The 27,953-nt window shown below is 39.9% G+C and overlaps 2 protein-coding genes across 6 annotated transcripts in view; one reads left to right on the forward strand and one right to left on the reverse strand.

The window, feature by feature from the left end:
- Window positions 1-8,889: 8,889 nt before the first annotated feature.
- On the reverse strand, window positions 8,890-27,380 carry THAP10 (THAP domain containing 10). The gene is given in 8 exon segments (XM_074329187.1): window positions 8,890-9,011; window positions 16,833-16,904; window positions 16,907-16,984; window positions 17,095-17,167; window positions 17,170-17,244; window positions 26,864-27,007; window positions 27,010-27,122; window positions 27,125-27,380. Coding segments are annotated over 8 exon segments (933 nt in total).
- Window positions 27,095-27,953, forward strand: part of LRRC49 (leucine rich repeat containing 49) — a 130,973-nt gene continuing 130,114 nt past the window's right edge. For 4 of the 5 annotated variants that reach the window (XM_019736013.2, XM_074328207.1, XM_019736014.2 and 1 more), the window contains exon 1: window positions 27,746-27,929. In XM_019736013.2, the coding sequence (XP_019591572.1) occupies window positions 27,882-27,929 (48 nt within the window). In that variant the 5' untranslated portion in view covers window positions 27,746-27,881. Of the gene's footprint in view, window positions 27,930-27,953 lie in introns of all 5 variants that reach the window. The other variant, XM_019736012.2, reaches the window with a different exon arrangement.

The following is a 27,953-nucleotide window of genomic DNA, read 5'->3' on the forward strand; positions in this document are numbered from 1 at the left end:
TTGTTGTGGCACGTTAACAGATTGTGTTGGCACATACTTCAGAGAGTATATTTAAGCTTTGCCTGCCATTTATGCCTGTGGAAGACCAGTTATCAAACTAACGAAGAATATGACACATTAAAATCGTTGGGTTTTATTTGGGGGAGGGAGGTGTGAGGAGGGCTAGGTACAGGAGAGTGTTCAGACATTGCAGGGGTAAAGGTGACTGGCAGAAATGCCAGAGGAATAGCCAGAAGAACTTGCACAAAGAGCAAGAGAGCCAGCTGCGTTCTCCAGTCAGAGAGGTGAGCCCAGCCGGGGAGCTCCAACCCCTAGGAAGAAACACAGCAGCTCATGCTTCTGATCAGGGTGAGGGCTGTATTAGGTCAGAGTTTGCGCATTAGAATCACCTGGGACCTTTTAAATATTCTGATGCTCAGGCTGCACCCCCACTCAATTAAGTTCTGGGGGTAGAGCCCAGGCATCAGAATCTTTCAAAGCTTCCAAAGTGATTCCAACACGTGGCAAAGGTTAAGAACCTCTGTTAGATATTTCAAGCTCGTATTCTCCAGACCCCTCCCAGGAAGTCTGGACCCTGGTTACTGGCTCACCTCATATCCAGGAGCAAGTAACCGCACAGTGTTCCTGGAATTGACTGAGAGATTGGGGTGACTTAAAGATGCATTTCTCAGTCGTATCATCTCTTAGCAGGAACAGGTTTTAGACCAGGTTGCTGCAAGCAGCTATGCAGGTTGTACATAGCACAAGTTTCCTTAGCAAAGGGGATGAAATCACAGCGTAAACTCTGCTCGCCGAGTCGTCACCCTGGCCCTGGACTTGGTGCAACTAGAAGGGGAAGAGGTGCCTATTTCTACTTCTCACAAAGGAGCTAAAGGTCTAGTAGTGTCCCTGGTTCAGGCCTGCCTGAGACAGAGGCAAAGGGAGATTCAAGAACCACCTGCATGAGAATTGCCTGGCATCTTATTGAAACACAGCTTTTTGGGCCCTTGGACCTAATGAATCAGATCTTTGGGGATGGGACTGAGCAATCTGTGTTTTAACTATATCCCAAGTGATTTCCATCAAGCTGAAGCTTGGTGACCAGTGGCCTAGGCCATGGGATGGTCTTTCAATAAAAATAAGTTGAGCCCCTCCTGCAGGCGGGGCCCATGCCACCTTTCAGGGCTGCAAGAGCAAACAAGACCCTGTCCCTTCCTCCTGAGCTACTGGGAGAAACAGACAAAAAATGTGGGTCCCAAGAGCCTAAGCTATGACCTCTGCTGGGTTCAGCTGGGTCTGGCACATTCAGAGAACTGGTGAGCAGACCCAGAGATGGCTACAGAAGGGACTGAAGCTCCTCTCAGAAGAAGAGTCATCCTGGGGAAGTAGGCGCCAGGCGCCACAATCCCAACCCACTGACAAAGCCTCCATTGTCAGAAGGGAGGAGTGATTTGAGGGACAGCTTAGTGTCTGATGCGTGGGCCAAAGCCCCAACGCCCAAACCCCGTTGATACCCTGTGGTTGTATATCTGAGTCCCAGGGAAAACTGGGAGCATGTGCGCTCAAACTGAAAGAAGGGTTTCCCTATAACCCATGTGAGTCATTTGGGCAGAAGGAGTATGAGTTTGGGGCCCCACTAACTGAACATACACACAAAGGGGGAGGCATTCCTGCCACAGCACAGAACAACAGCTCACAGCTTTGATATCCCCTGTGCTCCTCAGCTGCAGGGGCAGCCTGAGGTGCCTGATGGACACAGCTGTGCCCTGGGGACAGGACACAGGGGCTCTAACAGAGAGCTGGTGTGACAGCAGAGGAGGGACAACCTGTAGGCACCAGGTGCAGACTAGCCAGGCTTGTCTGTGAACACATGTTGTGAGACCCCAGGGAATGCCCACAGACACCTGGGAGTGTATGCGGGTGGCCGCTAGGATCAGGTACTAACGGCATTAGTGGATGAGAGGGGGCCCGGTGGAGGGAGCTCTAAAACATGGGCAACAGACTCAAGATTTGGCTTCTTTTCATTCATCATCCCTTTTGCAGAAAAAACTTTGTGCCTAATCAGAGTAACTTCTAATTTGTAGCCCAGACCGAGCCCTTGGAAGAGCCCTGAGGCATGGGCACTGGGATGGGACAGGGCACTGAGAGAGAAGGACCCCAGAGTCCCTGAGGGGAGGCAGTGAGGGGCATTTCCTTGGCTCACTTTGGAAGGTCTAGCATGTGTGGCCCCTGCCCACCTTTCCTTGCTCATCTCATGTCATCCTGGCCTTCACTCGCTCTGCTCCAGCCATGGGGACGTTCTCTCAGTTTACTCCAAGGCACCATTCTCTTTAGCTTCCTAGCCTTTAAACATGCCATTTCAGATGCTTGACATGCTGATTCTCCCCTCTTTCACCTGGCCAGCTCCTACTAATCTTCCAGGTTTCAGCCAAAATATCACTGACTCCGGTGGACCTTTCTGATGGACCAGTTTAGTATATAGGATATTAAATGCAGTCCATAAACTCAGCTATATAGAAAATGTAACTCTTTGGGGTGATGGAAACTGACTCTCAGTTTTAGTTTGGGTGCAACCCATAACTTGGACTTGGATCAAAATACCAGGCATCTGGTCACCAGTCATGTTTACCCAGGAATTTATCTACCGAGATGTCTACATCATCAGTCAGTGGCCTCATGGCTGCTCCAATGCCAAGTTTGGGGCACAGGGATCTTTGCTAAGCTTTCTGGTTCCCCATGTGCCGGAGTCAACACCACTGACATGCAATCATTTGCCTTTTTTTTTTTTTTTATCTTGCTTCCATTCTGGAGGAATCATTTTCTGGATTAGGAAGAAGTTGCTTTCATTTCAAACCCTATTCAGCTCAATGGTTGCTGACTTCTTTCCCCAAATTTTATTTTCATGGATATAAAAATGTTGAAAGAATAATAAAATGAACATCCTTATAAACTCTACTGGATTAAAAAATTGTTAAAATTTTTCCATCATTGTTTCCTCACCACTATGTTCTGCAGCCTAAGTCTTCTAAAAATAAGGGCATTTGCCTAGTAACCACAACGCCATGGCCATATCTAACAAAATTATCTGCAGTTCTACAAAATCATCTAATATATAGTTCATAGTTGAATTTCTCTCAAATGTTCTGTTCCAATCATTTTTAATGCTTAAAAACAAAAAACCGGAATTCCATTAAAAGTCACACATTGCAGTTTCTCTTTATATCTCCCTGGTCTATTTTAATCTAGAACATTTCCTCCTCTTCTTTCGGCAGTTGCTGCTTCATGATGTTGACTTTTGAAGGATTCATGTCAGTTTTCCTAAAAGACTCAGGATTTGGGAATAAAAGCCAAAGAACTCTGCTCCAAACTTTCCCTCAGGCAAGAAGTTTAACCAGCCTGTCCTGGTTTCCTCAGGATTGAGGGCTTTCTCTGACCAGGAGAATTTTAGTGCAAAACCCAAGAAAGTCCTGGACAAGCTAGGATGAGTTGGTTACCCTCAAGGAAAGGAAGCACAGAATTGGATACTTGCTTAAATAGTCGCAAGGCACAGGGTAAAACCCTAAAACAAATAGTTACCCAATATTATACAGCTGCACTTGATCCATAAATACTTTCATAGCTTCATGTGACTCCCCTTTTGCAACGCTCATCATATTTTTTACTCTGTTTAATGCCTAAATTTCCCCCCAAATTATAAACTCCATGAGGCAGGGACTTGTATGCATGTCTTTCTTATTACTCTTATCCCACTGTATTCCCATAGTCCTTGTACATATCAAGTGTTTATTAAATATTTACTGAATGAAGAAATAATTGAATTATTTCAGGGTGTTTCAGAATCGAATGTATAAAGTAGAATTCAGCATCTATATTTTGAATGTCCAGGTAAGATACTTCTAAGACTGCAACCCTGGTTGGTAATCTCCATGCCTCTAATCCCCTAATATTAGGTTATGTTCCTGCATGGAAATCTTAACAAACATCCTACACAATGGCCTTGGCTAGCTCAGTAAGATTCTGGAAGTTTAAATAATCTTTAAGATCAAATTCAGACCTTAGCGTCCAAGTCCTCAGAGGGCTCATGCAATGAGGGGATAGATAAGGGTAGGGGTTTCCTGGGGATCTGGAGACACTTAACCCATTGGCTAAGCAATGCTGGCCCGTGTACCAGGGTCCTAAGGAAATCAACCACACTGCAAGAAAACTCAGTTAAGTGAGGTAGAAATTAAAATAATAATTCTACTCCGTCCTTGTGCCATTCTCCAGATTTGAACCCCTCAGGGCCATTAAATGATTGGTTTCTGAGCGGCCAAGAAGGAGGGACTGGGGTTGGGGAGGCAACTGAAACATAGTGTAATTCCGGAGCTGGCCTGAACTTCAGATTGGTTCAAGGTCAAGTCTGGCCTTTGGGAAGTCTTCTGGACTGAGGATTTGGTGACAAACTGGGAGTAGCATTGGGTACCTGATTGTAGAGAATTCAGCTAGAGGCTGACCTGGACGAGAGTCTTGAAGAGCCCAGTGCCCAGGACTGGCAAGGTCCACATGGAGGACACCACACCTCAATGCACGCTCTCGCCTTCCTTCTTCCCTCCCCAAAGGAGGGTCCGGTTGGGACCCAGGCTAACTCATAAAGGGCTGGCTTTGTGGCAGGAATACTTAGTTCAGATACTTGGAGGAAGAGGTGTCATGGTAACTACAATGTATCAAAGAAAGACTTGATAGACAAGAGCATTTAGAAAAGACCTTGCGTGGGGCTGACTGTTAGCTCAGTTGGTTAGAGCGGTGCTCTTAACAACAAGGTTGCCGGTTTGATCCCCACGTGGGCCACTGTGAGCTGTGCTCTCCACAACTAGGTTGAAACAACTACTTTACTTGGAGCTGATGGGTCCTGGAAAAACACACTTAAAATAAATAAGAAAAGTTAAAAAAAAAAAAAAAAAGCTTTGCTAACTATGAAGAAATTTTGAAATACATGATTAGATTTCTTTTATCCTGAACATCAACAGAGTAATGTTTATGTGTCCCTCACACCAGGGTGGGGGACTGACAGACTGAGAAGACACCAAAGTATTGTAAAGGAGATAAGAAACGGCTATTCACGGAACAATTACTGTGTGCTTTGCACACGACCTCATTTCATCCTTGCAGCAATCTCAATGAGGCAATTGTTTAGGGAAACTGAGGTTTAGCAAAATCAAGTGACTTGCTAAAGGGTATATGGCTAGGATGTGGCAGAGCATGAATATTTATACCTGAGCTGTCTGACTCCATCCAAATCTACACCTTTCCCACTATACCACACTGCACTCTTCCGGGGATGCAACGGACCAAGGACGAAACAGCTGCAGAAGTGGGGGCATGATTGAATCCTGGTGAAGAACACAGTCATTGCTGCCATGCTCTCTGATGGACACTGGAAAGATGGTTTTGCTCCCCAATTTCCTCTTCCACACCCCCCACATGCCCTGAAATCCTGGCATGCATTGCTTTGAGATGAATATCGGGGTTACGCCTCTCAGAGACATTCTCAATGAACTAGTCGGGTCCAGAGGTGATGGGGTGAGGTCCTCGGTACTCCTCCTCTCTGTCACCTCCATTCTGACACATCCCAGATGCTCTGGCAGCTCCATTTCTCAGTATTAGCTGTGAACTTGAGAGCATTCTGTTTTTCCTTCTCTTTGGTTGGATTGTCCTTCGCCCTCAGGGGAAGGGGCGGGTGTGGACAGCCTGGAGGGTGGCCAGATTTTCCATTTTGCAATCTCTAGCCACAGCTGCTAAAGAAAACTTATATTGTGTTTTAGTCTAGTGGAGAAAACATGTTTTCTTCTGCACTCTTGCGTAACCATGAAACATCTGGGGAAACTTAGCTTAAAACTTCCCTCCAGTGTCACGTTTGGGCTAAGCGACATAGAAGAATGTTCACCTTGACTGTCAAATGCGTTTGGATGCATCCCCCACTAGGAGTCATCCAGAACTTACAAGTGAGACCCTCTAAACTAACAGCCACTGCCTTTATCCTACATCACATTGTCCCTTGTAACTAACTGGTCAGGGCCCAGAAGGTAGCATTTGGGCACTTGAAATGGGGAAACACTTGGGAGGGCCAAGCCCTGTCATTTCCCCCAGAGACTCTTTGAGGACCCCAACAGCAAAGACTGATGGCAAGTAAAAGATGCAGAGCGTGGTTTCTGCCACTAACTTTAAGATCGAAAAGGGTGAGTCATCAGCAATGTGAATTGGAAAGCACTGTCGCAGAGCAGCCACGCTCTGTCATGCCACACTATATATATACAATATCTCACTAGCTCAATTGTGGCTTTTCATTTTTAGAAATATGAGCGAATGCCACACAGTTGGTTACCACTTTCTTGTAACACATCAGATTCATGTGAAGTTGCATCAACCCCAAAGGGTCATACACTTCAGGCAGGACTATTCAGAACAAGCCTGTTAGGTAATTCTTATCTCTCTCAAGGTCATCATTTCATCCTCTTCCCCAGTGGGAACCAAATTCTAATGAATTTGTGGTTGAAATTGGACTTAAGAATTTTTAGATACACTGTAAAATCTTTATGGGAAGGGCTGATTCTGTCATGTCTGATTTTATCCTGTTTGTTGAATGGGTGTAAAAGTATTCCTATTATGCTAAGAGATGAACCTAGGGGACGAGTATTTGGAAGTAACTTCCTGAGGGGTTCAGTTTGGGGACCTAGAATTGTGGTTTAGAAGCCGGGGATGATGTTGATGATACAATTTACGGTCTCCAAAGGTGTGTGTGTTCTAAAAGGATGGAAATTGTCAAGAAGGAGAAAATAATTAGCACTGTAATAAAAGAGAACATCAACACTGGAGAAGTTCTGTAAGTAGACTCTAAGAAAGCTGTCAGGTCCGTGAGGAGAGTCACACAGATCTGAAAGCACAGGGTGGACCTGTGCCTAGAGAGAAAGAGGATCTTATTTCCCCAGAGATACCAAGACCTGTGAGAGAAATGACTCTTAATGACGGATTGTCAAGCAGAGGTAACCTACATCTAAACCTGTAGTTGATACAATTTTAATAGCAATTACGTTCTGCCGTTCCCTCACTGAGGTGAAATATCATGTACAGTCAAAATGCCTAACTAAACCTGTTACGATAGAAAAGTCGGAGGATGAGGACCCAGATGAGGAGGAAAGAGGAAAATGCTGCCTGCCTTTCCTGAGGGAGTCTTTACCACCACGTCTACAGCAGGTAGTGTCACTGTATAACATGCTGCCCACAGGGCAACGACTTCAAGATGGCCATTAACTCATCTCACAATCCCCGGGTTGGTTGTGAAGTCGTGTGTCAGGACGGACATGGCAGATGCTGCTGGGCTTCCTCCTGCGTCTCCGGTCAGCTGGCATGTCGGTGGTGGCTGGGTGATCTAGGATGACCTCACTCGTGTTGCAAGATTGCAAGCAGAGCGAGAGGACAAGCCCAGTGCTTAAGCACTTTCAAAGCCTCAGCTTGCATCTTCTTTGCTGAAGCCGCATTGGCCAAAGCAAGACATATGCGCAAGGCAGATTCAAGGAGGGGACAAACAGATTTCACCTCTTGATGGGAGTGAAAGGATTTATGGCCATTTAAAACATCTACCACAACTAGAAAGTAGGGTTGGTAAAGAAATAAACCAGTAAGTCCTTAGAATTATAGAGAAAGGGTTGGGATATCAAAGAGACAGTCCTTGGCTATAGAAATTGTTCATTTCCTGGAGGGTGTTAGCAAAACAGTGCCTGAATGTCACTGAGTCCAGCGAGGGAATGCTCTGTTTCGGGACTGCCCTGGGTTATGTTATCTCAGTCACTGTTGAGGATCTGAGTAGAACTGCAAACACCATCTTGGAACAATCTTGGAGGTTTCCTAGATGTCTGGAATCCGTCCGTTCTGAAAGTAACCAGGCAGGGACAACCACCTTGGAATACCTGAAAACCCGTCACTGCTGGTTCAAGTGGGAAAGACGCCTACTTTTTCTTTTCAAGGGCAGGGATTAAGAGCCAGGACGTGCAAAGGGTAGAGGGGTGAGTAGCAGTGATAGGTGACCCATTTGAGCTTGAATCAGGAAAGGAAAGGATGTGAAGGAGAAGCCTGCCCCAGAGGTAAGCGATCAGAATGAATAATAAGCAGGAGAATGTGAGCTGGTGAAAAGGTCAGAGAACATCTAAAGGACAGGTGGACGAAATTTGATCGTCTCTTCAAGCAGTTTGAATTTTTTTTTTAAAGACGATGAGCCAGCAAAGACTCTAATCTCAGCTCTGCCACTAACCAGTTAGTCATGTGACTGTGGAGAAATCACCTCTTTCAGTTTTCTCATTGATAAAAAGAGGGATTCTGACTGGACGATTTTTCCAAAGTTCTTTCCGGCTCTAACATCTTCATAGAAGCTAGAAAAAGAAGCGAAGGATTGGCTTATACATGAAGGGAATGAAGCTAGGTTAGTTAGGAGGAATCCCTTTCAGAGAGCAGTGGAACAGGTAGAGGAAGAATTGAAATCTCTAGAGCTTTAAAAACATAGATTCCTATTATATATCCAACAAATATTCACTGAGGATCTCCTGTATGTCAGAGAGAGTAGTCAGTGCACGACAGCAGCTTACGCCTGCTCTTAAGGCGCTTACAGAATCATTCGGGTTTGATCAAGTGATTTCAGAGAAAAAGCAGGATTTGTAAGCACACGTAACTTTTACTATTCAGTCATTTCTGATAACGAATAGGATTAGGTTTGCCAGGAATAGGGAGACTGAATTGCTGAGACAATTACAGGCAGGGATTATGTCAGATAATGTCTCTGCTCTTCAGTGTCTTCATCTGCAAAATAAAAGGGTAGACCAGCTCATCCCTGAAAAGTCTCATTCCACTCCACAATTCTGGTTTGGCGGCCCGGCGCTCTTCTTAGTGCTTCAGCTCAGCAACCCCATCTAGCGCCACTCTGTGAACCTGGAACAGCTCCAACAGTCCCGCTACCGACTGAGGAGAGCTATTAAAGAGACAGGACGTGAATGAAGGAAGACGGGCTTGAGAATCGAGATAGCAGAGTAAGGGGTTGATGGGGATTACAACTCACATATGTGTCTGGCACTGTGCTAAGTGGCTAACACGCATTTCATTTTCACAACAAATCTATGAAAATGGTACTGATAGCAATCTTACTTTGCAGATGAGGAAACGGGGCACAGAAAGGTAACTTGCCTAGTAAGTGGCAGAGACAGAGTTCAAGGCCAGGTAGTGGCCCAGAAAATCCATCCTCTTATCCACGACGCTTTCCTGACTCTAAGAATTATGGAATTACTTACCATGTGCCGGACACTGTTCTGAGAACCCTGCCTAGGATACCTCGATTAATCCTCTCAATCACATTTACTCAAAGACTTAGGCCCAGAGAGATGCAGTAAGTTGTCTAAGCTCATAGAGTTGACAGGTGGTGGAGACTGGATTCAAACTGGAGTATTCAGCCAGGGTGAAGGGAACAAACCAAAGGATGCATCCAGGCTGCTGCCATCGCCCTACTAGTTTTTTCCCACCTCCCCAGATGTCACTGCTTCATCGTTCTTGGTGCAGAAAGGGATGATGCAAGCATCAAATGCCAGATGGAGTTTTTTTATTTGTTTTCAGTTTTTGCCAATTATCTGAAGAGCCAATTCCTGAATATTCAGAATTTGTTAATTCAATTAATGGGTAATGCACACTCGTACTCATTTTCTTGGTCTCTCTTGCTTCTCATTTTGCAGCAATGTTGCCAGGTAGGTAAGTAATGAAGGTGTGAAGTGCCCCAGGAGGGCGTTAAGCTCTCCCTTAGAGATCCTACATCATGGTTTCAACTACCACTTCTATGTAAATGCCTCCCTGACTATCTCCATGCCTCACCACTCTAATTGCCTGAGAAATGCATCTGCTTTCCTCTTCCATTATTCTCTCAAACTCAACATTCAGTATTCATTTAGCAAATACTTATGAGCACTTACTACGTGCCAAGCACATATGCAAAACCCTTAGACCTTTAGAACAGTGCTTGGCACATGGGAATACGAGTGAGAGACAGTCCTTCCTTTCAAGTTTTACAGTCCTGTGGGGGAGATTGGTAAACAGTCACAACACGAGGTGATCAATGCTGTGATGGGCTAAGCATGACAGGCACTGGTATATGCAGTGACATTTCATCCAGTCTTAAGAGAGAGGGAAGATTCCTCAGACAACTGACTTCTAAAAACGAAATCAGCATCTTTCCCCCAAATTGGCTCCTTTTTAGTTCTATTAATTGTACCATCACTTTTAGTTACCCAGGCTTAAGAACTCCGTCACTGTGTACTCTTGCCTTGTTCACAGATCCATTGTCGAAATTAATCATGTTCAGTCAGTTCTTCCTGCTCCATATCTCCACCAGTTGTTTACCTTTCCCCATTCTGGTTGAATCTCACGTCTTGTTAAGCCAGGACTATTGCAAAAGTCTGTCATCTTAACCCTAATAATTCTCTCCTTTCCAGTTCTCCCTGAACTATACTGTAGATTTGTTTGCCTAAAATACTTTCCTGCTCAAAATTCTCAAAAGATCATTTAGGGCCCAAAGGATAAAGACCAGTTTCCTTGTTCTGGCAACATTTTGCTACTAGCTGCTCCATCTTACTCTCCCACAACGCCCATTTAAAAGCTTCTGCCTTTAATTTAGTGATACCACTATCTCTCTAACCCACTTACTCTCAGCTCTTCCTACATGCATGCCTGTGTTGACATTTTTTTTTGCCTTCAGTTCTTTTTTTTTTTTTTAAATATAGCATGTCTACAGCCTATTTGTCCTTAAAGAGCCATTACAATTTTGCTTTTTACCTTTAAAAAAATCTACAGATTTATCATTTATATTAGTCATTTGGCAATTAGCGTGTGTTGCCTTTTTCTTTAGTCCAGTGTATAAAGGTATGATTTATATACAACTACAACTGTACACACCAGTGTGACTATCATCATGTCAGGATATAGAACATTCCCATCACCCCCCACACATTTCCTTTTGCCTCTTCGCATGTAGTCTTCCCTTGCCCCGGTCCTAGGCAAACACGGATTTTGCCCTGGTCCTAGGCAAAACAGATTTTCTGTTACTACAGATGAGTTTTCTCTTTTCTAGAGTTTCATACAAATGGAAATATGGAGTGTGTACTCATTTTTGAGTCTGGATGTTTTCACTCAGCATAATGTTTTCAAAATTCATCTATATCGTTACATATGTTTATTTCATTGCTGAGAGAGTTGGATTGTTTGGGTACCCTACAATTTTATTAGATTGATGCAAAAGTAATTGCGGTTTTTGCAATTATTTTTAACCTTTTAAACTGCATTTACTTCTGCACCAACCTAATATTTGCTTATTCATTCACCTGTTGATGAACATTTGTGTAAAAGTCTATGTGTGGACATATATTTTAATTTCACCTAGGAGTGGAATTGCTTGATTGAATGATACGGCTATCTTCCCTTTATGCAAGTTTGCCAAACTGTTTTCCAAAGTGGTTATAATATTTTACATTCCTATCAGCCATATGTGAGTTCCAGTTGCTTTCTCTCTCCAACACTTCGTTATTCTAAATCCTTCGTATTTTCAGATTGTAAATGGAATGGATTTTATTTCACTTTGCAATTTTCCATTGCTAGTATATAAAAATGTTTTTTTATACATTCACTTTACTAAACTCACTTATTGTTTCGAGTAACTTTTTTTTGTAGATTCTATAGGCATTTCTGTGTACATGATCATGTCATCTCATGTCATCTATAAAAAACTGAGTTTTATATCTTCCCTTTAAACGTCTATGCATTTTTTTTTTTTTTTTTTTTGGCCTTTGTTGCACTAACTAGGATCTCCAGTACAATGTTGAACAGAAGTATTGAAGAATGGATGTCCTTGCCTTGTTCCTAATCTTAGGTATAAAATTTTCACCTGTTGAACTTAACTATGATATAATTGGTATATAATTAATGGCTGCCATTTATTGGATTGAAAAAGTAAATTCCCTTCTATTTCTACTTTGCTGAGGATTTTTATCTTGAATGGATGTTGATTTTTGTCACCTCTTCTAATAATGAGATGACCATAGGATTTGTCTCCTTTATTCTTTTAATGTGAATTGCATTGATTGATGTTTGAATTTGAAGCCAACCTTGCATTACTGTGCTAAACTACTTTTGGACATGATGCATTATTCTTCTAATGTATTGAAGGATATGTTTGCTAATAGTTTGTTAAGGATGTTTATATCCGCAGTCACAAGGGATATTGGTTTGTAATTTCCTTTTTTATGTCTTTGCCTAGTTTTGGTAATAGGGTAATGCTCAACTCATAACACAAAATGGAAATTGTTCCCTAGTCCTTTTCTCTTGAAAGAGCTGTGCAACATGGGCTTTTTTCCTTATGTGTTTGATAGAATTTGTAAGTGAAGTCATCTGGGCCTAGAATTTTCTTTATGAAAGGATAATTACAAATACTATTTCTTTAATAGATATAGACTGTTCAGATTTTTTTCTTCTTGTGCCAGTTTTGATAGCTTGTCTCTTTAGTTCTAGAATTTTCATTTGGTTCTTTTTTTAGTTTGCTTTTCTCTGCTAAGATTCCCCACCTCTTTAATCATTATTGCTATATTTTCTGTTTTGAACATATTTGTAATAGCTCCTTTGAAGTTCTTGCCCGCTAATTCCTCCTTCTGGTCCTCTTGGGGGTGGTTTCTATGGATTCCCTTTTGGCTTGCTTATGGGTCACACTTTCCAATTTCTCCACATGGCTAGTAATTTTTTATTTTATCCTGGACATTTTGGAAGATGAATTCTGCTCTCTTCTTCCAAAGCACGATAGATTTTGTTCTAACAGCCAGTTAACTTGGCTGGACTCAAACCCCAGATTCTATTTCCAGTATGATGGGTAGCAGCTGAGATAAAGCTTGCAGCTGTTGCTTTCTGCTGGGCCTCTTTGAGGTCTTTCCACACAACACACGTGTAGTTCAGTGAGTAGCCAGACTTAGGTGGAGTTTATAGCACATGTGGGTCTCCCTCCTAAGTGGCTTCCACTTTTCCATGATTTGCCCCATCACTTTTCATTCTGGCAGCCCTTCATTTTCACCTCTTACTCATGAGGCCAGGAAAATTGCAGCTTTCTGCTTGAGTTGCAGCTGCCCTTCACAGCATGGAATGGTGAGTTCACTTGGGTACAAATATGCACAAAAGGCCTGTCATCCACTGCAGTTCACATTTCACATCTCTCAAGGCTGACTGTTTCTACCTGCCTTTGATGTTCCCCAGCTCCCTCAATGTTGTTTGGTAGATTTCCCCTCAAATTTATACATGCTAACCATGGGAGCGTTAATCTGATACAAGCTTCCATGCCAGGAACAGAATAGGAACTGCTCTGTTGTCTTGGGGAAATTAAAAAAAAAAAAAAATGACACTATCACCTCCATTATCTCTCCAGAATTCCCATAGAATTTTTTTTTTTTTTTTAAGGATTTTTATTGGGGAAGGGGAACAGGACATTATTGGGGACAGTGTGTACTTCCAGGACTTTTTTTCAAGTCAAGTTGTTGTCCTTTCAATCTTAGTGGTGGAGAGTGCCGTTCAGCTTCAAGTTGTTGTCCTTTCAGTCTTAGTTGTGGAGGGCACAGCTCAGCTCCAGGTCCAGTTGCCATTGCCAGTTACAGGGGGCAGAGCCCACCATCCCTTGTGGGAGTCGAACCAACAACCTTGTGGTTGAGAGGACGCGCTCCAATCAACTGAGCCATCGGGAGCTCAGCGGCAGCTCAGCTCAAGGTGCCGTGTTCAATTTTAGTTGCAGGGGGCGGAGCCCACCATCCCTTGCGGGACTCAAGGAGTTGAACCGGCAACCTTGTGATTGAGAGCCCACTGGCCCATGTGGGAATCCAACCGGCAACCTTCGGAGTTAGGAGCATGGAGCTCTAACTGCCTGAGCCACTGGGCTGGCCCCTAGAATAATATTTTTAATGGAATAAACTTTATATTCACATTTTTTAGAGGGTTTTTTGGGGTTAATTTTTCTATAATTGGGGAATATTGGGGAAGAGTTTGTTTTTTCCAGAGCTCATGAGCTCCAAGTCGTTGTCCTTCAATCTAGTTGTGGAGGGCGCAGCTCAGCTCCAAGTCCAGTCACTGTTTTCAATCTAGTTGCAGGGGGCGCAGCCCACCATCCCATGCGGGAATTGAACCAGCAACCCTGTTGTTCAGAGCTCACACTCTAACCAACTGAGTCATCCGGCTGCCCCTATATTCACACACTCTTGACATGTCTCTCTTCTCTCACCTATAGCCCAATGGTTTTCCTTGTGTATCCAATTAAATATGAAAAATAAATACTAGCAGGTAAGCCATCTATAGAATACATTTAAAATAGAGTTTAAACCTAGAATAAAATAAAAATTCTTGATTATGACCTCAAATGCCTTACACCGTCTGGTCCAATCTCATCTCTTACCATTTTCTGCCTAGTTTATTAGCTCCAGCCACCCCAGCTTCTTGTTGTTCCTTAAAATACCAGCGCACCTGCTGGTCCAATCATCTGGAATGCTCTTCCCTCAGATAATTCCATGGTTTTTCCTTCTGATCCTTCAGGTCCTAATCACACATCGTCTGCTCCGAGAGGCCTTTTCTGATTAACCTGCCTAAAAGAGCAAACTCTCTTCCCCACCCCAAGTATCCTCTAACATCTTACTCTACTTTACTTTCTTCAAAGCACTAATCACTATCTGAAATTATTCATTCATTTCCTTGAATGTTTGGCTCATTGTCTGTCTCCAGGCTAACAGGTAAGTGTCAGGCGGGCAGAATCTTTGTATACCTTGTTAGCCAATGTATCCTTAGGTTTAGAATAGTTGTCTGGCACAGAGTATGTTTAACAAGTAGTTATTAAATAAATAAATAAATGAAGAATGATATGGGAGAGATTGAACTAAACCTTACTTTTCCCCTGTTACACTCATCTGGCAAGAAGAGAAATTGAGATCACTTCGAATATTTATGCAAAAAGTGAACAGTATTATATAGATGATAAGTTCCATACATTTAATTTAAAATAAAGCCAGAATTTCGTTTTACTTTAGGGCAGTGAAACATTACACAATACATTGTAAAATCATGTGATCGACAAATCAAACATATATTCTCAGTTGGTAAGAGGAAAAAGAACTAACTGAATAGTAAAATAAATAAATAAATAAAAAATAAATAATAAATAAGTGCTGCTGTGGCTGTCAGAATTGTTTAACAGGTAGAAATGAAGTAAACCCATGGCAGTAATTTTGGGGATGACTGGGCACATAACTGACACTCATTATGGTTTGAATTAAGAAGACAGGCTGTTTCAAAGCTCAAGGGGCCACAGGTACTTACAGTCAGAATTTAATTTCAGAAGATTTACATGTTTAATTTGAAAACATAAAATAGTCATCTCAAATTCAAGCCAAAGCAGCAATAATAATGATGCTATGTGTTTACACAATCATTGTTCAGGCTTACAACTTCTATTAATATTTCATTTATTTTATTATTCTTTTTATTAAAATTAAGTTGGACATAAAATTAGTTTTGGAAGAAAATCATTTTCGTGTATTATTTAATCCTTTGAGGATAAAATGCATGCAGGTTCTTCTAATCATGCAGAACTAACAAGACATGTGAGGTGTAAAATGGACATTTATTCTTATTATTTTCAAGAGAAGATCAGTTATAATAAGTTTCTCAGAAACCATTTTAACAAATTACCTCATGGTACAAAATTACCATAGAGATTTTCCTGGTGAATGCCCAATGGGGCAGCTAAGTTTCACACGCTTGTTTCCCAAACGTGGAATTCAATAGAGTGGGATTAATAGAGGAAAACCTAATTCTTAAAATGGGGCTATTTTGGAAATGTAATGCTGTTATTTTGCTTGATGTTAATAATTTCAATCTAAATTAATCAAACTAATTTGTCGTAATAGGAACTGATGCAAAAAGATTTCACTAACAAGGTAATCTAAGTATATGAAACTCTAATTAAATTGATTCCCTTCAAAAATTTTTTGTAAGAGCCATTATCACTTCACCAGAAATGCGCATAGGGACAATCCATAGATCTAATAGCATTACAAATGGACAAACTAATAAACAAACATCACAGACAATAATAAGGGTAAATGTGCTGGCTTCACCCCCAAACAATTTAATAGTATCGGACTTGATTGTGCTATTATTGCTCTTTATTTTCAAATTATTTAGAAGAATAGGACATTTTAACGTGTGGATGTCAAATAAGGCCCATGTAAGTGTTGCTTCTGAACTAAGATTAAATATCCAATGCTTAATCTTTATCTGGAAACACTGCTATTGTGGTTTTGTTTTATAACCTGATTTCCACCAAAAAAGATAAAAAGTAAAAGAAGGTGAAAAGGAGGAGTTGGGGGTTGTGGCAGGATTATCTTCATTATCTTGGCAAGCAGATAAAATTTTGCCTTAGAGCTAAATAAATTTTGTTGATACTCAACTGTCAAATAACTTGAAGTGAAAGATTTACAAAAGCAAAGAGACAATTATGTGAGCAAAGATTTGAAAAATGATAGCATATCAAATCATTTGATGTGTCTTTAACAGGTCTCTTTTTCACTTCCACAACTATATAAGACAATTCACCTTTTTTAAAAAAGTTTATCGGGGTGACAATTGTTAGTAAAGTGACATAGATTTCAGGTGTACAATTCTGTATTAAATCATCTGTAAATCACATCTGTGTTCACCACCCAGCGTCAGTTCTCCTTCCATCACCATATATTTGATCCCCTTTACTCTCATCTACCACCCCCCTCCCCCCTTACCCTCCAATTCACTTTTAATAACCCAATCCGAATCTGTTTCTGAGCCACTGGAGTGAATGCCAAAGACAGAGAAGTTCTAGACCATAATTCATCAGTCTGAGTAGTTGCATTACATAGTCGTTTCCCAAACACTTTCACTTTAGCCTAAGTACCTGAAAGAGAACAAACACAATTTCCTATGAGTTAGACTTTGCTTTTCATGTATCTTTCATACACAAAAGATCAGTTCAATTGACCAATCAACTGAAGAGGTAAGACGTGCCCACACTACCGGGAGGGGGTCTTTTCAGAGAAACCTGTGCAATTTTAGGCACTGGGCCTTCTTCATAGTGAGTACAGGTACTGAAGTGACATCATTAGATAGATTATCAGTATGGACCTGTGTTTGTATAACTTCATTTTCACATGGAATCTAAAAATATAAATCAGGAGAATTACATCAAAGGTAAGCCTACCTTATATGGTTCTATCTTCCAAAAGTTACAAGTGGTAAAGAGTATAGATAATACTTTTCAAGGTCACAGTAGGAAGGCTGGAATTTGAACCCAGGCAAACTGGCTCCATAGTCCAAGTTCTTAAGGACTCTGCCATACTGTTTACTATTTTTAAATCATAATTTTTTAAGCGTTCTGGCCAAGCAGAAATCTATAAGCTATTAAGTTCCTTGCTTACAACCCATTATTTTTCCCCTAAATCAACAGCTTGCAGAGATAATACTACTAGTATTAAATTATTGGATATCATAGCAGTAGCTTTATATTAGAAAGCTCAATCATCAGTCCTTTATACCTTACAGATATTTAGTTAGATAATATGATTGGCTTTAATGTTTTTATACTTTCCTGAGACAAATTACAATGTGAAATGGAAATTTTGATTTGTGGGGAAAGTAAGAAATAGGAAGATTTAGATGCTTGGAAAGTAACAAGACTGATATGTAGAAATTATGTGGAAGAGGCTAAGAAAAGATATCTGAAAAATGTAAGAAAGACTGGGGGAAGAAAAATATGAAGTGATAGAGAAATGAAAACAAAATTATAGTGCTTTGCAATTTTACCTAAGGTGTTGATAGTAGCAACTGCCTTCAGACCACTGAAAAAATATTTTAGCGGGCATCTTTGGTCACTGTTAACACAGGCTATAAATACCCAAGTTAAAGAAACTTTGAGAAGAAACTTTTATGAAGAGTCCTTTTGTAACATGAATAATGACATCTGATATTATTGAAGACTTTAAAATTTAAAAATCTTACCTTTATTTGTGTTTATAAAATTATGACAAATTTCTACTGGCTATAGCTACAGTGTTTCCCCAAAAATAAGACCTAGCTGGACAATCAGCTCTAATGCGTCTTTTGGAGCAAAATTAATATAAGACCTGGTATTATATTATGTTTTATTATTTACATTATATTATATTATACTATACTATACTATACTATACTATACTATACTATACTATACTATATTAGATTATATAGACTTGGTCTTATAGGAAAATAAGACCAGGTCTTACATTAATTTTTGCTCCAAAAGACGCATTAGAGCTGATTTGTCTGGCTAGGTCTTATTTTCGGGGAAACATGGTACTTCTAAGCCAAGCATTATGAAGTCTAGAATAAGTATATATATCTTTACAAAACAGATGTACACTTGAAAAAATAGTTGTAGTAATTTAATTAGACATTTCAAAATAACTTTTGTTCCCTTTATAACAATAAATTTTATCCCTGCGAAAATCTACACCACGGAGAAGTAAAAAAAAACCCTAAAAATTAGCCATCATCCATAGCTAACAATGTTATGTTTTGGTATATTTGTCTTTTTTAATGCATTTTTTAAAAAATTAGGGAACATGTGTTTTATAATATAGTTTCCCCTTTAATATATCATGTTTCTATGTTGTTAATTCTGTATCATAACTTTATGGCTGCAAACAATCTATTGTACATATATATTATAGTTTATTAAAAACATATTATTGGAAATCTTTAAACATAAATCTTTTCTACACATATCTCATTACTTCTTCATACTAAAAGGTTAAGAAACAGAATTTCCAGGTATGTATTAATAAATTGGAACATGAGTCAAAAGAAAATATTTAGAATGAAGCAGAGAGAGATAAAAGGATGAAAAATATAGAAAAGAGCATAAGAGAAATAGCAGATAAGACGAAAAAGTATAACATATAATATTAATTGTAGTCCTAGAGCAAAAGAGAGAGAAAATGACACAGAAGCATTATTTGAACATATAACATCTGAAAATTTACAAAAATAAATAGAAGGCATTAAAACTTGTTTTCGAAAATACTTATTTGTATTTATCAAAATAAAAACAAAGGATACCACATCTATGCACATTACAGTAAAACTGGAAACCAAAAGAGAAAAACTTAGGGGCAGCCAGAGGAAAAAAGATGCAGAAAAAGGATACAGAAAGACTGAAAGTAAAAAGATGTAAAAATATGTACTGTGCCAACACTAACCTAAATAAAGCTGGTGTCGCTATGTTAGTGCTATATAACTAATAACAGCTTCAGAATATACAACACAAAATTTGTTTGAATTATAAAACTAAATATGTAAATGATCACAGTGGAAGATTTTTAACATACCTCTCTCAGTGACTAATACAATAAATAGACAAAAATTCCATAAGGATATAGAAATTTAAATAACATGATTAATAGACATATGGAGCATTGCACCCAATTGCAGAACACACACATCTCAAGTGCAGTTTATAAAAATTGACTTATGTTAGGCCTAATACAAGTTTCAATAACTTTCAAAGATTGAATACATATGTTGTATATTCTCTGTCTACAGTGTAATTTATTAAGAAATCTATAACAAAAATATGACTACAAATGCTTGTATGTTTGGAAATTTTAAAGTATATGTCTAAATAACACATAAACAAAAGATAAAATTACAGGAGAAACTGGATGATATTTTACACTAAATAAAAAATATTCTATATTTAAAACTTGTAGGATTGAGTTAATGCCTAATTAGAAGGGAATTAATAGTTTTAAATGCATGTAATAGAATAGAAAAATTATGCTTGATTAATTTACATTAGAATTATTAACATTATGCAAAAAAGTATTATACCAATTATTTCTAACATATCCCCATCTCAGGAGTCAGTTTCTTCTCTAACAATACCACTCTACTGAATTATGTGTTTGGTAAATAAGCATGTGAAACTTAGCTGCCCCATCTGCCATTCATTAGGAAAATTCTGAAAATCAATGATCTAATTCCTTAAGAAGGTAAGGAAGAACAGTAAATACAGATTTAAAAGTCGAGGGACCAAAAGTGAACTGTAATGTAAACTCTGGACTTTGGGTGATAAAGATGTCTCACTGCAGGTTCATCAATAGTAACAACTGCACCACTCTGGCAGCGGGTGTTGATAATGGGGGAGGCTGTGCATGTGTGAGAGCCGGGGGATGTGGGAAATCTCCACCTTCCCCTCAATTTTGCTGTGAACCTAAAAGTATTCTAAAAATTAGCCTTGAAAATAATTTTAACAATACTGGAAATCTTATTTTAAAATGTAAGCAGTTGGGCAAAATTGGAAATATTTGGTAATTCAATGTTTTGTCTTCACATAAACAAGTTAGTTATCCTTAAGGTGTCTTTGTGTGAAATACCACATCTGAATCTGTAAAGATATGCTAATGTTTAAGTGAAGTTTTCACTTTTTAACAATTTTGATTAATGGAAAAAACAGATATGAAAATGTCTACGTTAATCTTAGCTCAGTAAACCTAAACTACTCGTATTAATTAAAAAATCAAACCTGAAAAAAATAAGTGAAGGGAAAGAAATAATACATAATAGAAATATGTGAAAAAGAAAAAAATACCAGAGAGATCAAGAAGGCAAAGTTCATTCTTTGAAAAGACTAATATAAAGGGGGTCAAATATATAGTGAGAAGGAGAGTTGACTTTGGGTGGAAACAACCAAAGTGTCCTTTGATAGATGATTGGGTAAAGAAGATGTGGTACATATATACAACGGAATACTACTCTGCCATAAGAAAAGATGAAATACTGCCATTTGCGACAACATGGATGGATCTTGAGATTATCATACTAAGCGAAATAAGTCAGAAAAAGTCAAGAACCATATGACTTCACTGATATGTGGGCTATGAAACTGAAAGCAACAAAGGAACAAGACAAACAAAGAAACAAAAACTCATAGACACAGACAACAGTTTAGTGGTTACCAGAGGGTAAGGTGGGAGAGGGATGGGAGCAAAGGGTAAAGGGGGTCAAATATATGATGATGGAAGGAGTATAGACTCTGAGTTATGAGCACACAATGTGATATATAGATGATGTATAGAACTGTACACTTGAAACCTATGTAATTTTACTAACCATTGTCACCCCAAAAAAATTTAATTTAAAAAAAGCAAAAATTACTACAGATCACTCAGAATTTTAAAAGACAAAAGATTATCATGAACAATTTTGTCAATATATTTGAAAATTTAGATTAAACTGACTAATTTTTAGACAAATACAATTAATCAAAATGGATACAAAAATAAAAAAGACGTTTGAATAACACTATAACTATTAAAGAAATTGAACCTATCATTTAAAATCTTACCACGAGGAAAACTCCAGGACTAGGTGTCATTATCAGTGAATTCTACCAAATATTAATACTAAATTTATCAGTGAATATATGATGCCAATTTATAGAAACTTTTCCAGAGAATGATAAAAGAGAGAACAGCTCCAAACTGGTCAGCATAATCTTGATACTGAAACCTGAGAAAGGCATTTCAAGAAAGAAAATTTATAGACCAATTTTCCTCACAAACACCGATGCAAAAATCCTATACAAAATATTAGTAAATCAAATTAAGCAATATATAAAAAGAATAATACACCTTGGCCAAATTGGGTTTACTTCAGCCATGCAAGTTTGATTCTGTATTTCAAAACCAGGCAATACAATTCACATTAACAGAATAATAAACAAAATATATGATCATGAATAGATTCAGAAGAAGCATTTGATAAAATTCAGCGTCACTTATGATTTAAATCTGTAGCAAAAACTAGGAATAGAGAATATTTCTTTATGATAAAGAGCAGCTCCAAAAAGAAACTATAGAGACAATCTTATCAAATTGTGACATATTAAAGGCTTTCCCTCTGAAAATAGGAATGAGAAGGAGTTCTCATTTCTTTTGTTCCCCAGACTGTACTGGAGGTTCTAGTGCAAAAAGAATAAGAAATAGAAGCATGAATGTCAAAAACTATTTGTAGATATTTTATTATACATGTAGAAAATCCAAAAGAATCTGCAAATTATTGGAATTAATAAATGAGTTTAACGAGATTTCTGGATACAAGGTCAACAAAAATCAATTTACATGCATTTATAGAAAATAAAATATTAAATACTATTTATAGTAGCAAAATCATATAGAAATAAATCTAATGAAAGGTGTAGTAGATCTCTACATAGAATGTCATAAAATGTTTTTAAAGGAAATGTAAAAATCCAAATAAATGGAGGGATACACTATATTCATAGATTAGAAGAATCAATTATTGTCAATGTTTGCTTTCTCCCCACATTCATTTATAAATTAGATGCAGTCCGTATCAAACTCCCAGTAGATAATTTGTGGAAATTGATGAACCAATTCTAAAACACACATGGACATTCAAAGGGCCCAAAATAGCCAAGACATCCATGAAGATGAACAAGGTAAGAATTAATCAATTGGTTAATTCTTAACATAAGCTGCTGTACTTAAGGCACTGTGATAATGGTGCCAGGGCAGGCAAATAGATAACGGGGCAGAATTTTAAAAAATGTGGAAACAGGTTTATGCATACGAGGTCTAACAATGAAGTTCGGAAACTCATCCTAGAAAAAGTGCTACATACTCATTGCTGAATATCACTAAGGTCACCTTCGACGTAGTCCCCTTGGGAAGCTATGCACCGATGCCAGCACCTAGTCCACCCTTCAAAGCAATTTTGGAACTCTTTTTCTGGAATGGCCATCAGAGCAGTCCTATTACCCTTGATGTCCTGAATGTCATCAAAATGTCTTCCTTTCAATATTTACTTTATCTTCGGGTGAAGAAAAGAAGTCATTGGGGGGCAGATCTGGTGAGTAGGGAGGGTGTTCCAATACACTTATTTGTTTACTGGCTAAAACCTCCCTCACAGACAGTATCGTATGAGCTGGTGCACTGTCGTGATGCAAGAGCCATGAATTGTTCGCAAAAAGTTCAGGTCGTCTAACTTTTTCACGCAGCCTTTTCAGCACTTCCAAATAGTAAACTTGGTTAAGTATTTCTCCAATTGGTACAAATTCATAATGAATAATCCCTCTGATATCAAAAAAGGTTAGCAACATCGTTGCAACAAGTTTGTGAACTTAATTGTCACACCTCGTGTATATATATAAAATAGAAACTTGATTTATGATAAAAGTTGACAATGCAGGACAATGAGGAAATGCTCGTCTTCTCAAAAAAAGATGTGAGTCTACATGGGGAAACTTAAACTCTACCTCCATCATACATAAAAAATTAATTCTGAAAGGGTTGTAGATCTGATTATAAAAATAAAAACAGTAAGTTTATAGAGAACAGCATAGAATGCTTTAAGCATCAAGCAGACGAAAGATTGGTAAATTGGCTTACATTAAAATTAAGAACTACGGTACATCAAAAGACACTATTAAGAGTGAAGAGGCAAGCCACAGTGGGAAAATATATTTAAAATATATTTAAAAAACAAAGGAATTTTGACAAGGTCAGAGTTTATTAAGATCTTTAAGTCAAAAAGAAAAAGACAATCCAACAGAAAAAGGGGCTATCCAAATACTCAGTGAACACTTGGAAAGGTGTTCCCTTATTAATTTCATTTACAAAATGGGAAATGGAAAGTAAACCACCTCCACACATCCTGTGAAAGAACTTAAATGTGAAGTACTGATAATCCAAGTGTACACAGTATGCGGAACAATGTAAACTCTCACATGCTCTGGTAGAGTGTAAACTGGTACAAGTATTTTAGAAAACTATTGGTGTCATTTACAAAGTTTAATATAATCCTATGTCCCAGCAATTCTAGGTATATTCCACCAAAAATGTGTGCATATCTAAAAAATGCATGTATAAGAATGCTTATAACTACATTACTTATAATAGCCCCAAGAGTCAACAACCCAAATGTACAACAGAACAGATCACAAAAAGTTGGTATATTCACACAATGGACTGCTGAATCTCCAAAAATATGTTGAACGAAGCCAGACACAAGAAATGCCTACAGTATGATTCTCATATGAAGTTCCAAAAAAGGCAAACTTTGTTCCTCGGAGCAATTGGCAGGGGCTGGGCTGGTGTGATTTAGGGGCTTCTGGGTTGCTAGAAATGTTCTATTTCTTTGACCTAAGTAGTGGTTACACATGTTCAGGATGTGATAATTTAATGATTTTAGATTTGTGCACTTTCCTGTATATTTGCTGTATTTCAATTAGACAGTTAAAAAATGTAGTTAAATGAAAAAATAAGGATGCAAAATGAACAGTTAAAAACAATAATCATAGCTTTATGAAGCACAATATTAGGCAGGACATACAGTGCTCCTTAGAGCCCCCTTTCTTCCCTGGAGGTGGCCCTAATCTTTCCTCAAGCTCCCTGAAGACAGGGAACATTCATACTTATATTTACCTACATATAGCACCAAACACCCAGAACAGTGACTGCAATAGTGCCATAAATGTAGAATGACTGGAAATTTGATTTTCAGTCAATTGGTCCTGGAATTGAAAAGAAAAGCAGTGAATGGGGAAAGGAGCCAGAGGTGGCCCAAGCAAACTTTCTTAGCAATGTTACTGAGGTTCTCAATCCAGACCAGGCGAAAAATTATTGCGCTTAACTCTAAGCACACCTTTTTTTTCTTTTACCTTGTATACTGTTAAAGTAACTATTATTACAATCATACCTAGTTTCCTAATAACTCTGCAATAACTCTAATGTAATATGGATTGTTAGAAATGTTGGCTGGATATACTTACTAGTTGGAAAACAGATTTGGTATTTCTTCTGGATTTTACAACAGTCAGCCTTTGTTATACTATGAAATCTTTGGTTGTTACATTAGCCTGGCTTTTCTTCTCCTGATTTTGATTAGATGGTATTATTATAAGGAAGAAAAATGGTGTAAGAGTGTGTGGCACGTTTAATATTTATCTTTTACTATATATTTATATTGATCTATGTATAGGTGTACCTGGGTAAAGAGTGGCTAGGTAGTGATGGTGGCTAGATGGTTCAAGGAAAGGACAGATGTCTTGAGTGGCATACAGCTTGGTGAGAAGGGAAACTGGCAGAGAATTGAAAATTGTTCTTATAGTCACAATCATTCTACAAATATTTATTGAATTCCTTAAATTAGCAAAATGTTCTCGGCATTGGCAATACAATAATGAACAAAATCAGGTATGATCCCTGCTCTCACGGAACTTACTTTCTAATGTGAGGGACAAACATCAAGCATACGATACAATTATTTCATGACAATTGTGATGAGTGCTACTGAAGTATATGTGTTCTTGAGCCATATGGCATAAAAAGAATGAGAATAGCTAATTAGGGGTTCAAAGGGGAAGGATGTTTGAGCTGGTTTTTATGTAACAGAACTTAACTGATGGTGGTGAGCATAATTCCAGGGTATTATGTGAGACAGTTGGAAACATCAGGATGACTGGTGCACGGTGAGCAACAAGGACAGTGGCCTTGGATAGGACTGGTGTGGTAGGCAGGGACAAGAAGCCCGCAGGGACTTGTACACTGTGTTAATAACTTTGTTCTTTATCCGAGTAATTTCAGGATGCCATTAAAGGACCTTAAGCATTCACCCCAACGTAGGAAGCAGGCTGGTAGTGCAGAAAGTTTCGGTCTGGCAGTCAGACCTCGAGCAAGGATTATAGGCCTTTGAGGACATTAGCCTCCTGGAATGTCTTCCTTGAGCATAAATTTTGAGTTTGGACTAGATGAGCACTAAGGTTTCCTTCAGCTCTAAAATTCTATGAATACTTGTATATATTCAAAGCCAAAATGCCAGTTACAGGTCACGTAGAAAATTTAAAAAAAAATTAAAATTAAAGTTGACATACAATTTTATATTAGTTTCAGGTGTACAGCATAGTGGTTAGACATTTATATAATTACGAAGTGATCACCCCAATAAGCCTAGTACCCATCTGAGATACAGGTCACTATTGGGTGAACTCTTCCCATTTGTAGAAATGAATACCTTTTAGGCCCAATTAAGTGTCCTAATTTAATCTACATGTCATAGGGCTGAAGTTTCATTATCTCAGAGAAGGCTGGGTGGTCTTTAAGATGGGAAGTGGGGAAGAAGATGGTAGTAACCAGATGCAAAGTAAGTGTAATCAATGCTTATAAGGATAAAGAAAGGCAAGATGGGGGGAATCTCAGCTCACTAGGGTCATTTACCTTAAAGGCAGCTAGTGGCAGTCAAGAGGAAGTTGAGGAGTGGGAAGGGATTGTTTATCAGCAAGCCCCATCTTCGTCCGTAGCTCCCCAACCCTCTCCCTGCACCATTTTCACAGGTATAACTGACATTTCCTCAAGCAACTATAATGTTATGCAAAAAGTTTCACACACCCCTTTCCTTGAGATTTGCTCAAATAAAACTCTTCCTACTTAAAAACTCTGGAACGGAGGTGAAGGGGACTTTACAATCTGAAGGACAATAGTGGGTGCTTGTGTGAGTTTTGGGGGAGGAATAAGGAGAAGGAACTCTAATTCCAAAGTGTTAAGGCTAAATAGGACCTTGGAGACGACCTTTAAAGCACAGTCCTAATTTTACAGACAAGTAAGACCACGAAAACCTTCGAGGTGAGGTGACTTTCCCAAGGTGACACTAAGTGGCGGAGCCCAGCCACAGTCCGAAGGTCCTTCCACGACCCTCGGTGGGCTCCTGCGTGTCCCTTTACCTATGAAGCCGCAGGCCTCTTCCCGGCCCGGAGGAGAGTACTGGAGGCTGGACGCGGGGCGGCCTCTGAATGCCCGATTGCCTGGGGCTCTCCCGCCTTTTCAGGGTCGGTCCCCCGCTTGGTCTCTCCCTCCTCTGCCCGCGTAACGTGCTGGGGGGTGGGGCGGGGGACGACACGTGGTGCAGGGTGGGCGCGGTACCCGCCACGAGCCTCAGGCGCCAGGAGAAGCGCAGGTTCTGCATCACCGAAGAGACATCAAACAGACCGGAGCGAAGTGGTCAGGGCGGAAGAGCGAGCGGTCACTGCCCCCGTACCAGTCGGCGCGGAGGCCCCGCACGCAGCGGCCCGACACAAGCCGCACGGCCCGGCCCTTGGGGAAGCGGAAGAGCGACTTCCCCGACTCGGTAGTGTTGCCGCAGTGGGCGGCACGCAGCGGGCTGGCGTGGTGGCGGCTTTTGGTGCCTGGCAGCCGGGGTCCCCTGCCCTCCGCGCGACTGCGGAACCGCGTGGGGCCCATTTTCTTCTCCTACCTCCGGCCACCGCAAGTGCCGCACTGGGGCCCTAAATGGGAGGGCACCCCGCTCCTGGATATCTTCCTCTTCCTCCTCCCACACTCCTTTCCCGAGAGCAGTTGGCCGCAAGCAGAGGGATACAAATTTCGCGCGGGCCTAGCTGAGGTGGGCCGTAGAGGCGCGGGCCGGAAGTGGTGGTTGTCATAGTGACCGAGGTGGCCAGCTTCTTCCCCGGCTTATCCTTCCTCTTCTCCAGCGTAGTTTTTAGGAGGCCAGGAAAATCGAAGGAGGAAGTGCTAACGCACTGGGCTCCCCCAAACATCACCAGATGCTCTAACGACTGTGTCGGTCAGTTGATTTGGGAGAGGACCAGACCGGAAATGGATGTTTCCATGGTAACCCCTGAGCGGGTTGCCTGGGAGATGACCCCTTTCGGTCTCTGAATCTTCGCTGTAGCGTCACTTCTAAGGCAGGTCTATCTAACAGATCCTGGACCATCTCCTGCCATGATTCCCGGGAAATACCGCTCTGTATCTGGCCGGGCGACGAACAATGTAGGTTGGATCTCTTTACTTTCC

The sequence above is a fragment of the Rhinolophus sinicus genome, linkage group LG03, assembly GCF_036562045.2.
Source record: "Rhinolophus sinicus isolate RSC01 linkage group LG03, ASM3656204v1, whole genome shotgun sequence".
Taxonomy (NCBI): domain Eukaryota; kingdom Metazoa; phylum Chordata; class Mammalia; order Chiroptera; family Rhinolophidae; genus Rhinolophus; species Rhinolophus sinicus.